General features: G+C 43.2%; 1 protein-coding gene across 5 annotated transcripts in view; it reads left to right on the top strand.

The window, feature by feature from the left end:
- The window catches only part of LRRFIP1 (LRR binding FLII interacting protein 1), a 128,844-nt gene that overhangs the window by 96,165 nt on the left and 17,603 nt on the right, over positions 1 to 15,076 (top strand). For 2 of the 5 annotated variants that reach the window (XM_071561936.1, XM_071561938.1), the window contains 6 exons: positions 5,999 to 6,031; positions 6,805 to 6,930; positions 9,002 to 9,073; positions 11,169 to 11,339; positions 12,232 to 12,324; positions 14,565 to 14,706. In XM_071561936.1, coding sequence (XP_071418037.1) covers positions 5,999 to 6,031; positions 6,805 to 6,930; positions 9,002 to 9,073; positions 11,169 to 11,339; positions 12,232 to 12,324; positions 14,565 to 14,706 — 637 coding nt within the window. Of the gene's footprint in view, positions 1 to 5,998; positions 6,032 to 6,804; positions 6,931 to 9,001; positions 9,074 to 11,168; positions 11,340 to 12,231; positions 12,325 to 12,790; positions 12,884 to 13,998; positions 14,092 to 14,564; positions 14,707 to 15,076 lie in introns of all 5 variants that reach the window. The other 3 variants (XM_071561939.1, XM_071561935.1, XM_071561940.1) reach the window with 2 other exon arrangements.

The following is a 15,076-nucleotide window of genomic DNA, read 5'->3' as shown; positions in this document are numbered from 1 at the left end:
TTTGGTCACTTTGAGAGTGTGACAGTTTGCTAAATCCATGTACTCTAATCATGCTTAACACATGATTTTCTTATGATTATGGGAAGGATTAGGCAGAAAACCAGAACTGAGCTGTTCCCAAGCCTACCAACCATCAAGAGAAATTACACATGGAGAATGATTCCATTGAACTTTTTAAATTAAAGCATACAATAGCTAGTCACTGCAGCCCTTAAATATTTTCCCCAGAATTTCACTTCCTCCTTCTATCACTGTTCACTAAAGAGTGAGCAGAAAGCCACAGTAGTTTTCCTGCTGTACACAGCCGTGCCAGCTTGTGTGCTCATTTGTGTAACCACACTGATAATACAGGAAAAAGCAAGAAGATACTTAAATACAACATGGGAATATTTGTCTTTGTAGTTATTTTTATGAATTCATTATGTCCTCATGAAGTTTGCTGTATGCTTATTTTCCTTTCACATTTTTCTCCTTATCCCCACTAGTAATTGTTGTCTGCTGTCCTTGGAGCTACTGCAGTTACACAAATGTGTTGTTTAATATTAAAGAATTATTCTTATGAAGAGAATAGATCTTAAGACTTCTGAGGGCAAACATCAGATCCATTTCTACACACAGGGGGAAATCTGTGCCTGGGGAAACCTATTGGCACATTTTGACTGAGATGGGCTTTGAATGTGAATTGGACAAGTTTGGTGTTTTTTTAAAATTAAAAAGCTGTGAGTGAAAAACAATTATTTATAAATTTGAAACAGACTCAGAATGCAGTAGGTATTTATCAGAAGGGTTTCTGAGCAAAGGCAGGCAACAGAATAGGAGAGGTGGTTCGTCCTGGCTCTCTGCAGTGGGCACAAGCACTCGGCACCAGACGGGCTGGTGCATGAGCATACCTGGAGTCCTGGAACTTCCTGAGTTCACAGGGACCCACAAGGATCATCCAGTCCAACTCCTGGCCCTGCACAGACACCCCAACAGTCCCACCCTGTGCCTGAGAGCGTTGTCCAAACAATTCTGGTGCTCTGTCAGGTTTGGTGCTGTGCCCACTACCCTGGGGAGCCTGGTCAGCGCCCACCACCCTCTGGGGGAAGGACCTTTTCCCAATGTGCAGCCTAAACCTGCCCTGACTCAGCTCCTGCTGTTCCATCAGGGCCTGATCACAGAGAACAGACATCAATGCTGCCCCTCGTGAGGAAGCTGCAGACTGTGGTGAGGTCTGTCCTCAGTCTTGTCTTCTCCAGGCTGAACAGACCAAGCACCCTCAGCTGCTCCTCGTATGGCCCCTTGGACACTTCACCATCTTTGTGTGCCTCCTTTGGGTACTCTGTAACAGCTTTACATATTTCTTATATTGCAGTGCCCCAAAACTGCCACAACATTCAGGGTGAGGCCGCCCCAGGGTAGAGACCAGTGTGACAATCCCCTCCCTGGGCTGGCTGGTGATGCTTTGCCTGATGCCCCCCGGGACAAGGATGTCCCTCCTGGCTGCCAGGGCACTGCTGACTCCTCTTCAGCTGCTGCTGACCAGGATCATGGCCTGCCCAGAGAGGGGGTGGATTCCCCATTCCTGGAAGTTTTTCAACTGAGCTTGGCCGTGGCACTGAGTGCCATGATCTGGTAAAGGGACTGGAGTTGGACCAAGGGTTGGACTTGATGATCTCAGAGGTCTTTTCCAACCCAATCCATTCTATGATTCTGTGACTCCCAGGTCCCTTCCCATGGCACTACATTTCAGCCTCTCATTCCCCAGCCTGTCCATACCTCCAGGTCATACACCCAGTCCTCAGGTCATACATCAGTGCACATTAAATGTGCATGGTGTGAACAGCTTTGTTCATTGGAAGAAGCTCATCTTCTCACCAGAAATAAAATCAAGACAGTGACAGACTTAATTTTGATGCAGGCACTTTTCAAGCCTTGCCTTCCCCCTCCTGTTTACTTGAAGGTTTATCCAGGCCTGTCCTCTGCCAGTCTGGGTGTGCTTTGGGCCCTTCCAGAGTGAGGATTTGCTGCAGTGCTAACTTGCATTTCAGTGGCTGCTAAGTTTGTTTAAGCAGTGACGTTTGGCATAGCACTCATTCCTGAGCGAGGATTCTGCTCACAAACCTGACAGATTTCAGCAGTGGTTTTCCCCTGCTGACTTTTAAAGGCTTGTTGCTAATTGCTACTGTTAAGGTGTCTCTCCTTGGAAAAACACTGCCTGGCCCAGCCCAGCTAATCAAACTGGTAAGATGGGGATTGTAGGAGGGGTTGTACTGACTGCAGGGCCTCTTTTCTTAATTCCAGATTTTATAGATTCCATCTCTGTGTTCAGCACTACCTATCATAACAATTTTTCTTCATTCTTGGCCAGATTTCTGTTTCAAACTGTGGTGTACTTTAAGAGCAGGAAATGATCTTAATTTGATTTGTTACCAAAGAAACCCCCTTGCTTTCATTAGGAAGTTGGTCCAAGTGCAGGATCTTGGATGGAGCTGAGCAGTGACAGCCATGACTGAACACACTGGTGTTGTTCTGATACCCAAGTGTGGTATGACCAGGCAGTAACCATTCCAGATTTCCCTTCTCCTCTAGCCTTGTGAGGAACCTGGAGGCTGGAAATTGTGCCTTGGTCCTGGTCCTTCCATTGATTTTAATATCTCTTTATTTGCAGTAGGTGTTTGAGGGTTGCTTTGTTGGATGCTCTCTGGTATTGCTGCAGGGACTCTAATTATGGCCTGGACACTCAGAGATGGCAAAGAGCTCCAAGGGTTAACCCACCAACTGACTGCAGAGCACAGAGAAATACTCTTTTTCAAACATTATACTGAAGTGTATTTATTATCTATGAAAAACAGGCACTAGGTCCTTATAGTGGGATGATTTTGCTGCTGTTGTTTCCAGCTGCACTGAGCCTCTGATACTGCTGACATTTTTGTGATGTGGCTCTGGATTTATCCCAAAATCCCTGTCAGAAGAGGCTGAACTCTGATCCCACTGTGCTTGCTTTGCAGGGAGCAGCCCATTCCCTTTGCCAAAACAAAGATTCTCGTGCTGGAGTCCCTCGGAAAATTACTTCCTTTTCCTGCTTTTTTACGCAATAAAAAACAAATTGCCCAAGTTGTTGGTGAAGAGGGAGACAATCTGGCATCAGAGACAGCCCTGTATCCTTGTGCAAATGAAAAGTGGCACAGTGTTATGTAAACTAAAGTATCATTGGGTGAATCCCTCTTTAAATCTCCTTTATAGCAAGGATTCTCTCAGTCCTTTGTGTGTGGAAAAGTCACAGTGTGTTTTTGAAGGTGGAAAAGTTATTTCTGTTTGATAATTACAGGGTTCTTTGAGTGCTAAAACAGGGGGTGTTTTGGGGAAGAATTATCTACAACTTTAAATAAAAACAAACATTTACTTCCCGACCTTTTCTTGCTGAATCAGCTGCCAAAGGGCTGGTGGGGGACTGGAAACCTGGAGTTCCCTCTGCTGGCTGAGACTGCAGTTGAAAAGCAAAATTACCTTTTTAAAGAAGTGATTCTGTGGATACATTAACCTAAACATGAGCAGAATGCAAATTGTATAAAATATTCATCTCCTGTCTTTCTACAGGACAGGTTTAGGTGTGTCACTGCTGTGTAATAACCACAAAATTAATTGTTGCTTGTTTCAGACTGACATTTTGCTTAGGAAAGTGTTGAGTAGCAGGAGGCATCTTTGTAATGTAAGGATATGGCTTTGGAAGGAGGAACTGGCTCTTCTCAAAACAGTTTAAGTGTTGATATTTAGATATGTTTGTAGTGGTAGTTACTGGTTTTGAGGTGGAAATGCTCTGAATGTTCCATCATTAGGGCAAACAAAATCTCCTGGTTTGTTTGTTTAACCACCTCAATTTCAGATGTTACTTAATAGCTTAAATTATTACAGATTATGCCCCATTAGAGTTATTATTTAAGATTGTTTTGCAATAAAAGCTTCACAGGTGTGGTTATGAGTGCTCTGAGAAGAAATATTCACTGAAGTCAAACTCTCACCATGTTGTCTTCAACATTTCCCCCTTTGGACATGGAAGCTTTTATTTGACTCAGGTGCTACATCATTAAAACAACATCAATATTTGCTCCCTTCTTTGTTTTGCTAAAACTGAGGCTGCACATTATTCAGCAAATAGAGGCCATTAAGTAAATGGCTTAAGGAAAATAAATATTTTGAGTTGTGTCCTGAACCTGTAAGAAAGGCTGTGCACAGATTCCTGGGGGTAATTTGTGTGTGTGTGTACACACTAATCTTTTGTCACACGCCAACACTGACACTGCCACAACTGTCCTGGTTAAACAATGGCACAGTGTTTGTCCAGGCTTTGGGCTGCCAAATCCAGCATGGAAATAAAGGCTGTTGGCACAATTTAGTCCATCTTGTTCATTGGGTCTGAACTGAAGTGTCTGCCTTCATTAAGGACCTTCAATTACTGCGTCCAAATTCAGGGATCTGAGGGTTTTTCCCTGAGTGTTTTGTGTATTTGGTATCTTCAAAATTTAGATCTAGTGCTTTAAGTCTGCTCTATTTTACTTCAAAGCCTTAGACTTACATTTTCTTAAAGCTGATTCATAGGTCATTTATCCACGTAAGATGTGCTGGCAGGGGGAGAAGCTGATTTGTAGCAGGTACCTCTCAGTTCTGAGAATATTTTTAATAGTGTACCATGGATAATTTACAAACCAATGAGTGGGATTGCCCCTGTACTACTGTGTATAATTCAGAGGGAAAAAAGGTGCCAAATGTGAACTAATTGGAAAGGGGCGTAGTTTTTGAGTGTGTTTTCAGTGGAAATTACCAATTTAACCCCAACTGTCCCCTGCCTTTCCCTGGATCAGGTTTATCCTGATTGTTTTTCCAGTCATTTCAAGGGCACTATTCCCTTTGGCTCTTATGCTCCTGTCCTGGGGAAGCCCTTAATTTTCTGGGAGTCTTTTGGGAAACCATCTTGACTGTGATGCTGAATGTTCCCAGAAGAGATTGACAAGTTCAGGAGTTCTTGAGTTCTGCTGAGCTTTTAATTTCATTCCGTCCTTTCTACACTTAGTTCTTGTTAAATTGTATATTTTGTTTCATTTCAGAGCAGGAAAAAGTTCATAAGATTGTTCCCATCATGGAAAAAAATTTCTGCTTGAGTTGTAAATGGGTCTTATTCTTTAACTTCCTTTGAAACATTTAGCTGTGTCCATAGTAATTTTTTGTACTCCTAAATACTGTTTTATTTTATTTCTTCTAGACCAGTTTTAGTGCAGGATCTCTTTTCTGAGTTAGTCAATGCACTGAAGTGCTGAAACCCTAAAAGAGCTGAAACCCCAAAAGAGCTGAAACCCTCAAAGAGCTGAAACCCTAAAAGAGCTGAAACCCCAAAAGAGCTGAAACCCCAAAAGAGCTGAAACCCTAAAAGAGCTGAAACCCTCAAAGAGCTGAAACCCCAAAAGAGCTGAAACCCTCAAAGAGCTGAAACCCCAAAAGAGCTGAAACCCCAAAAGAGCTGAAACCCTCAAAGAGCTGAAACCCCAAAAGAGCTGAAACCCTTAAAGAGCTGAAACCCTAAAAGAGCTGAAACCCTAAAAGAGCTGAAACCCTCAAAGAGCTGTTTCCTTTGACTCTGAGCTGGTCCCTGATATTTGACTTGAGGATCAGTTTTGTAGTCTTGGATCTTTGCTTGAAGTTGCAGTCACTGTTTGTCTCGAATCAGGAATATTTATCAGAGGTTTTAAGCTCTAGATTTCAAGTCTAACTTGGTGCCTTGTTTTTTGGGACTGGGGAGGATGTGCTGACAGGCTTTGTTAGTTAAGGTCCATAAAAAATGGAACTTTAGGAAGCTGCCTTGGCCTGGAAATGCATTGATCTTTCAATTGCTTTTTGAGGGGGTAGAAATGGCTAATGAGAAATCTTTTACAGCTTTCAGAATTCCCTTTCTGGTATTTTCTTACTGCCTTCTCTTATCTTTTATTTATTGTATTAATGATTCCTTCTCCATCTTTGTTTACAGATTGAAGAAAGGCCAGAAAAGGACTTTGAGAAGGTAAGAAGGAGCTTATGAATTATTCTGACAGTAGTGCTTTCTTCATTCTTTTTGGTAGGTGGAACTTGCCATGAGCACATGGGAATCTATAAAATCATTATGGGGCAAAAGTTTTAATTGCTGGGGCCTCCTACCAGTACATTTTTGAAGATGAATCTTTTACCCTCTGCTCACTCAGATGTGAAGTAGCTGAGCTTCAACAGCAGTTGGCTGAAACTGTCTTGGGCTAAGCCACATGAATGTTGTTGTGTTTATTAGATCTTAATTATGGTATCATTTAAAAATAAATTGTAATAACATAAGAGGAGGCTACTGCAGTAGTGAGAAATCAGCTTGATGTAGAACCCTCAGTACAGCAGGACAGTTCATGTGGCCTCTAGTGCAGAGTAGGAAAATACCCATGAAAGAAAAGGAGCTTGAGAAGTTGTCAATACCCTCCACAAAATGTATTATTACAAGTTTTGAAAAGTGTCTGGCAAGTTGATATTTTAGCCCCCAGAGACTTGGTCTAATTAAGAATTGCTAGTTGGAAGCTAAATCATGCAAACTCCTATTGCTGTAGTATTTAAACACATCTCATTGGCCTTTTCTCATTAGTTTCCCTCATTAAATCTTGAGTTTGATTTTTTTCCTCCTTGGAAAATGACATTTGAACCAAATTACGTAATATAGAAGTGTAAGGGTTGGTGTAATGTGTGTATTTCAAAAAGGAAAATTGTAGAAACTCACAATATACGTGGGGGGGAAAGTTCTGACCATGTTTGTGATTGCAGGGAGCTCGTACTGTCTCCAGTTTATCAGCAGCCACCTTGGCCTCGCTGGGTGGGACCTCTTCTCGGAGAGGCAGTGGGGACACCTCCATCTCAGCAGACACAGAGGCCTCTATTAGAGAAATCAAGGTGAGAAATGCTTAAAACCACCATCAATGACTGAGTCCTATTCCAATGGGATGAAATTCAACAAGGCCAAGTGCAGGTCCTGCCCTTTGGCCACCCCAACCCCCTGCAGCGCTCCAGGCTGGGCACAGAGTGGCTGGAGAGCAGCCAGGCAGAGGGACCTGGGGGGACTGAGGGACAGGAAGCTCAACAGGAGCCACCAGTGTGCCCAGGTGGCCAAGAAGGCCAAGGGGATCCTGGCCTGGATCCAAACTAGCGTGGCCAGCAGGCCCAGGGCAGTGACCCTTCCCCTGGACTCTGCCTTGGGGAGGCCACACCTTGAGTGTTGTGTTCAGTTCTGGGCCCCTCAGTTGAGGCAAGAGCTTGAGGGGCTGGAGCGGGGCCAGAGAAGAGCAACGAGGCTGGAGAAGGAACTGGATGTGGCACTGAATCTCCTCTTAAACACTTCCAGGGGCAGAGAATCCACCATGTCTTGATCCAACCCCACTGTGATCACCAGCCCAGGGCACAGAGTGCCCTGGGCTGGTGATCACAGTGGGGTTGGATCAAGGGTTGGACTTGATGAGCTCAGAGGTCTCTTCCAACCCAACTGAGAAGAGCAACGAGGCTGGAGAAGGGACTGGAGCACAAGTGCTGTGGGGAGAGGCTGAGGGAGCTGGGGGTGTTCAGCCCGGAGAAGAGGAGGCTCAGAGGTGACCTCAGCACTGTCTGGAACTGCCTGAAGGGAAGTTCTGGCCAGGTGGGGGTTGGTCTCTTCTCCCAGGCACTCAGCAATAGGACAAGGGAGCACGATGGGCTCAAGCTCTGCCAGGGGAAATTGAAGTTGGAGATGAGAAAAAACTTGTTTGCAGAGAGAGTGCTCAGGCATTGGAATGGGCTGCCCAGAGAGGGGGTGGATTCCCCATCCCTGGAGGTTTTTCAGCTGAGATTGGCCGTGGCACTGAGTGCCATGGTCTGGTAAAGGGACTGGAGTTGGACCAAGGGTTGGACTGGATGATCTCAGAGGTCTTTTTCAACCCAGTCCATTCTATGGTTCTGTGATCCTTCTGTCTTGAGTTGAGCTGGCAAAATGCCAAGTGCCCAATACAGAGTCAAAGCCTTTCTCCCTCTGGCTGAGAAAAAGGGAGGAAGGAAAAACACCTAGACACTCAAACCAGTTTATGCTTGAACTAACTACATATATTTATACAGAAAAGAGGAAATTAAAAGAAACTATAGTATAACACAGACTTACACAAGTTAAATATAACAACAATTTTCTACCTCCCACCGAAAATAGATTCTATCGCTCTAGATCCATAAGCACCCCAAAGGACACCCAGTAAGAAACAGAAAGTAGAACAACAAAATGTTTCTACTTCCCTAAAACTGAAACACCTTCAGACTCCCTTCCCAAGAGGAAACTGGCTTGTCTGCCCCTCCTGGCAGTTGTGGCAGTGAGTTGGGTGTTGTGAAGGAGAAGAGAACAGCTTTGTTGGAGATGCTGTGGGGGGCTGGTGTGTGTCACAGGACACTGGGCATAGTCCTGAAACAGGGAATGGGCTGGATAAAGCCCACTGATAGGAGGGTGGAAAGAAGCACTGCACTTAATGGAGAGAAGAGACTGTGACAGAGGGTGGTCATCAGAGAAAGGAGTAGAGAAGGGCTCTAGGGTGGGGTTTCACAGACAGACTAGTGAGAGATTCACAGACTATTCTGAGTTGGAAGGGACCCCCAAGGATCATCGAGTCCAACTCTTAAGTCAGTGGCCCACAGAGGGTATTCAACCCATGACCTTGGCATTATTACAACCAAGTTTTAACCAGCTGAGCTGATCTCAGGGTTGGAGCCTTTGGAACTGCGTCTGCATCTTGTCCATTATGTTGAAGATTCATTTTTTCCAGTCAGAAAAAGCTGCATTAGCATAAACTTCTAGCCAGTAAATGTGTCTGTCTGGAGAGGCTTCACCTTGGGATCAGACCCCTTAACCTGTGAGGTAGAGATGTTTAAAGGAGAGCTTTGAATACTTGCTTGTCCCAACGAGCTGCCCCTCAGTTTCTGTGGCCTCATTCACCTTTCTCACCATTTCCCTCAGGATATCTATGAGTTAAAGGACCAGATTCAGGATGTAGAAGGCAGATACATGCAGGGACTGAAAGAACTGAAGGTACTGGTTTGCTGCAGTCTGGGAGTGTGACATTAACCTGGCCGAGCACTCAGAGCCCCAGTGTGAGCCCTGGAGCTGACTTTGCATGCTGTTCTTCTGGAGTGGTTGGAAACTGTGTGGAAAGTGTTTAACTGGCAAATATCTGTTCTGACCTGCACTGATTGTGTTTGAGAAATGCTTCCAAATGTTAACTGAAAGCTGCTGATTGCTAATGCATGTTGTCTTTGCTGGTTTCAGGAGGTAATCATTTTGCTAGCAAATTGAAATCATTAGGGTTTTTTCAATAGTTTCCTAATCCAGGAAACCTCCCAGTGCTGGAAGATGAACCAGAACTCATGTCCTACAGTACTGTTAAAAATCAGAGCTTAAAAGCCTGTATGCTTTTATTTTTTTAAGGCCATGTGAGGTGGTGACAGTCATTTTGGTTTCATGTTTAGATGACAGAAGACACCTTTAAATAATCAGTTTAACAAAACTCCATGTGACAGAGGTTGTTACATGGGCAGTGAATGCTGAAACTCTTACCACTCCCTTGAAGCCACAAACAGGATTTGGTGCAACAACTGCCTTGTGCATCTGTGCACATCCCACCTCTTCAGTGAGCAGCAATGTGAGCTGTGGTTTTTTGGGAAAGGCAGTCTTGCAAATAGATATCCAGGCATAAAATGCAACATTTATCAGCATTAATTGCTGATTGTGTCACTGGCTCAGTGCTGGCACAGGTGCTGCCATCTTAAGTGAGTTGGCAATGGAAAAAGGAGAGTTGAGCCACTTTTGGAAAATCTTTTGTCCCTGACCACTGGGTAGCTGAAATAGCAAAATAATCACAGAGCATAAAAAATGTAGGTAATTTTTCAATTCCTGTCCCTTAGACTGTTTTTGGAGTGATTTGCACCTAAGCTGCACTGCCTGATGGTGAGAAACCAAAATGTTGCATGCCAAAGGAGTGGAACAGCAACTTCCTTAACTGCTTCCTTGCATGTACTTCCTTTCCAGATCCTTTCCATAGTTTGGTCCTGCCACAGTTTCCAAATCTTGGTGGCTTTCCTGTGCTTGATATTTCTCATCTCAGGCTGGAAAGTGCCCCAGAACACAGTGTTTGGAACTGTACAAATCCATGTCCTTAGAGGCAAACCATCTAATTTGTCAACAGAAATGTAAACTAAACTGTTTACAGTTTAGTTGTCAACTAAATGTAAACTGAAGTGGCCTTTGCCACTGTCATCCTCAGTTCCATTTACTGACTGGAAAAGGAAGTGTATGAAACTCACCTGTCTTTCAATTATTATTAAAATTGCACAAGTTCCAAGAGAAGTTGTTTGATCTGTAAACTGAAATGTTGATATGTGTGCTCCTTGTTTGCACAGTTACACTGTTTTGTTTCTGTAACTCTTAAATTTCAGTATTAAAATTGAACAGTGCAAAGTTTGTTGGCACAACTTGGAAAATTAGGCTGTGATTTGTTGTTACAAATACCTCAGTATCTCACGTTCAGGCCAAGCTGATAAGGAGGGGCTGTCAAGATACTGGGAATTGTATCTCACAGAGCAAATTTCTAAAGAAGGGATCAGATCTGGGAAACCTAATGGAAAATGATACATCAGGTCACCAAACCTGCAGCTTTCTCTCTCACAGCCAATTCTACCTCCTGAGTCAGTATATTTAGGGGTTCTCACACTGCAGTGATCCCTGAAATGAGCATGAAGTGCTGTCAAACTGCCTTAATTTAAGACCTCAGACCTTCTCAAGTGCTCTTAAATCAAGGCCAGTTTACCTTTAAAAAAAAAATTCCAACTTGTCATCTTCAGCAGCTGCTTTGAGCTGCCAATGTGCAGGGGGAGGAGGGAGAAGGAGGAACACTGGGAAGGCAGGAGCTGATGCTGCAGAGAACAGGAAGGATTTTATCTGTGCTGAGGTAAGTGTGGTGGGAACAGGGGAGGTTGTCCCCACTGTGGGACAGGCAGGAAGCCTCCAACACATGATTAGTGCTGGTTTCCACAGCCAGACTTGGTGTGCTTGTGCTTTGGTACTTTATTTTCTCGTTGGAGGTTCTGGTTGGCAAAGTGTCCTTTTATTCTTTGATTATTCTTTGCAGGACTCTCTAGCTGAAGTTGAAGAGAAATACAAAAAGGCTATGGTGTCAAATGCTCAACTAGACAATGAAAAAACCAACCTCATGTACCAGGTGGACACCCTGAAGGATGCACTGCTGGAGTTGGAAGAACAGCTGGCAGAATCCAGGAGGCAATATGAGGAAAAAAGTAAAGTAGGTATAAGTGTGGCATGGGCAAGATTTGGAGGTGGGCAGAGACCTTTGGGGGAGGCAACCAAATTAGTATTCAAGTTGTTGAGTAAGTTACTGTTTTAATTACTGTTAAGGCAAGTGGAATAACAGCATATTATGTACTTGTGATCATACAAATGGGAATTTTCCATGAGTTTCTGTCTCACAAAGTTACTTCTGAAGAAGGGTAGAAATGTTTTAGATGGTAAGGCTGTATTGATATTATCACATCTCTGTTTTATATTCCATCTTTAAAACAAGTTCAGGGGGTTTGCCTGTAGGGACTTCTCAGACAGCCCAGGGGAGAGTTGTGTAGTTCAGGTAGTTAAGGCAGCTCCATGGTCAAGGGTTGAATTAAATTTTATGTGAATTCAGCATCTGACAGCAGTGATTTGGTATTAAATGATAAAACTGGGGCTTGTGTTAGTTTTTCAGACCTGGCTTTTTTTTTTTTTTAGCTTAGGGCATTTGACTACAGGTCATTTCAAAACACAGTTCCTGGAAGATACAGTGGGATCTTTTCTTTTTATTTTAAAGTCCAGGTAGCTTTTAGTACGTGGCCATGTGGGAAGAGTGGGTTAAATTCCCATCCATTCATCTGTGAAGTCTGTAGGACTGGAGTGTGAAAGGTCTTCTCTGCCAAGCTGCTGCTCAGCTCATGAAATGGGCTAAATGATGTTTGTCACTTCTATATTTGGTCTTGGAAAAAGCACAAACAAGTTAAAAATTGTACTCTTGTGGGATTGTGATTAGAGGGATATTCAAGAATTACACTGCAATAAGCATTTCCTTTGTGTTTGGGCTTATTTTCCCCCCTTTTTATGGGAAGCTGTTTTGATTATTAATAATTTCATGAATATTTCATTATCCATAGGAATTTGAGAGGGAGAAGCATGCCCATAGCATATTGCAGTTTCAGTTCATGGAAATCAAAGAGGCTTTGAAGCAAAGAGAAGAAATGCTTGCTGTAAGTAGCTTTTTGGGGTTTTTAGTGTCTTCTTTGATTGGTGCATTCCCAGTTAGCACTGGGCATGGGGAAGGTGAGGCATGGAGGATTCTGTTACTCAAGTTTCTCACCTGAAGAAATATTAGTGCTTGAGGCCAAACAGGTTCAGAACTGACTAATGGAAGTAGCACTTCCCTACACAGCTCAATACCCTAAATACCTTATTCTTCCAACTGTTATATTTTGGACAGCTGTTTGTGAAGATGCAGAGGAAAACAGCAAACTGTCTAACTTGTTTTAAATCATCTCCTGGATAATAAGATTGTCTTCAGGAATGCAGGTTCAGCTGAGATGTCAGAAACTGTGCATGTAGATACTCTTTTGCCTCAGCACCTGAATTTTCATTCTTTGGCTACACTGCTATCTTGACCTTCTTTGTTAACTTGTTACCTGCTTTCTGTCCTCTCCCTTTGCTCCTGCCCCCCAGGAAATCCAACAGCTGCAACAGAAACAGCAGAGCTATGTCAGGGAAATTTCCGATCTTCAGGAGACAATAGAGTGGAAAGACAAAAAAATAGGGGTAGGACTTGTCAACTCCTGAAATGTGTTCAGCAATGTGGCACTGTCTGTCTGTACCTGGTCCTGCTTCTGTAAAACCCCATGAATAAAACCCTCCTGGTGTTTTTGCTTGGTGTGACTGGCAAATAGCAAGTTTTGTCTTTGGCCAGTGTCATAAAATCCAAGAAAGATCTGGCAGCTGGTCTGATTTCTGACCAAGGGCAGTTCATTTGCTGTGCTGCACCATTTGTATTTGCCATATTGAGAAAGGAAGTTCTATTTATAATGCAATTCCATCAGCGTTGAATTTTTGCTTATTCAGATTTAATCTGCAGACTGAGCAGAAAGTGGAGTGGGATAAAGAGGTAACAGAGCTATTTATAGGCTATTGGGATGAAAGTCTTCCTCGCTTCTCATCCCTTATCAAAGCCACATGGAAACCCACTCTTAAAGAACAGTTTCTTTTCCAACTGAGCACTGAAAGACTTTCTGAATATACCAGGAAAAAACCTGGCAGCTTGCCCATGCTTGTGATGTCCAGTAATCTGTAAAGCTTGAAACAAAATTGTCTAGATTTTTATGGTTCTATTTGTACTTACATAGAAATATTGTGGGGGGAGTTCAGTGGCAAAATACACTTTTGCACATGGTGCATCCCAGACTAAGGATGACTTAATGGCAGCTTTCAATTAATGGGAATGTGTGCACTCATGGTGGTAACCCATGGAATAAAAAGACTGCTGAAATCCAGGGCCTGATTCCATGCTCTCAGTTAACATGTGGGAATGGCACATGTGCATGTTGAAGTAATATGGATATGGATTAACTTGTCTAGCAGTTAATTAACAAGTGGAGCCTCATTTGAAGGATCCCTAATGAAGGATTGGGCTCTGAATGTCTTTGGTAGGAATTCCTGCTTATTGAATAAGCTGTGCATTTCTTGGATTTGAAGTTTATCTCTCTCCATGTAAACTTGGTCCTTTAATCTGTAAACCTGACCTTCATCTGTGTCTTTTCCATCAATCTCTGAATATCTTAAATCTGCTCACTCTTGTTTAGACTTGCTTTTCATGGCCTTTACTTGTCTCCCTTCCTTTCTTCACCCCTCCTCACCCTCTGTCTCTGTTGGGAGCTCAGGCACTAGAGAGGCAGAAGGATTTCTTTGATTCCATAAGGAGTGAGCGGGATGACCTTAGAGATGAAGTGGTTGTGCTGAAGGAGCAACTGAAGGTATGCAAGAGGAATTAAAAAAATTTATAATCAACTGCTGACCTTTTTCTCCTGTACATTTTGGCAGAAAATCTAAATCTAGCTCAGTAGCAATAAGTTGATTTTCATATTGCCTGTAAGTTGCCATTTCAGGAATTTTCTTTATAAAGTCCTTCCCCTTCCTATTGATTGTGAGTTTTTAGTGCAGGTGAGAGTACCAAGGAGTTGCTTTTGTAGGAGATGCTTCTCTGAGGAACACTTTAAGTTGCAGATTCATGTTAAAAAAAAAAAGAAAGGAAAGGGCTAGGATCACATGCTTTCTGTTGGAATGGCTGAACTGAGAACTGCAGTATCCGATCTCTTCCCTGATTTCCAGCCATGTTTAATGGAATGATTGAAGCAATTGTTTATTCAGAGTACCATGGACAAGAACAGTTGACAATCCCTGCCTTTCCCAGCAGCAGACTCTAAAGAATTGCTTTCACTCCTTACAGAAACATGGAATAGTCCCAGACTCTGATGTGGCCACCAACGGGGAGACATCAGACATTCTCGATAACGAAGGACATTTGGAATCTTCCAGAACTGTTCCAGGCACAACTCAGGCATTAAAGACAGGAGGGGAGGGGATGCTTGGTAAGTGCTGTGTGTCCTTTCTGATCCTCCTGCCTGTCTGTCATCCATCCATCCATCTTTGCTTGAATGTGGGCATTTGTTAGTGGGACAATTAACACATCACGCAGCATGCTACTGGTCAAATCACCCACTGTGCATTTTCCTGCTTTCCATTGATGATCACTCCCAGAATGTTTCCATTGATGATCACTCCTAGAATGTTGTGCAGTTTCCTGCAAGGGCAACCCTCGTTTCCCCTCCAAGGCAGCAAAGGACAGGAATACAAACAGTCCATTACAGATAAGTAGCAGCCATTCACATTGCTATGCAAACCCTGACTTTGAAAATTGTCCCAGGATAATCCTAATCAGGAAAAAAAGCATTTTAGTTT

This window comes from Pithys albifrons, chromosome 8 (genome assembly GCF_047495875.1).
Source record: "Pithys albifrons albifrons isolate INPA30051 chromosome 8, PitAlb_v1, whole genome shotgun sequence".
NCBI classification, from domain to species: Eukaryota; Metazoa; Chordata; class Aves; order Passeriformes; family Thamnophilidae; genus Pithys; species Pithys albifrons.
The sequence above is the reverse complement of the archived record's forward strand: the minus strand, read 5'-3'. Positions and strand labels throughout refer to the sequence as shown.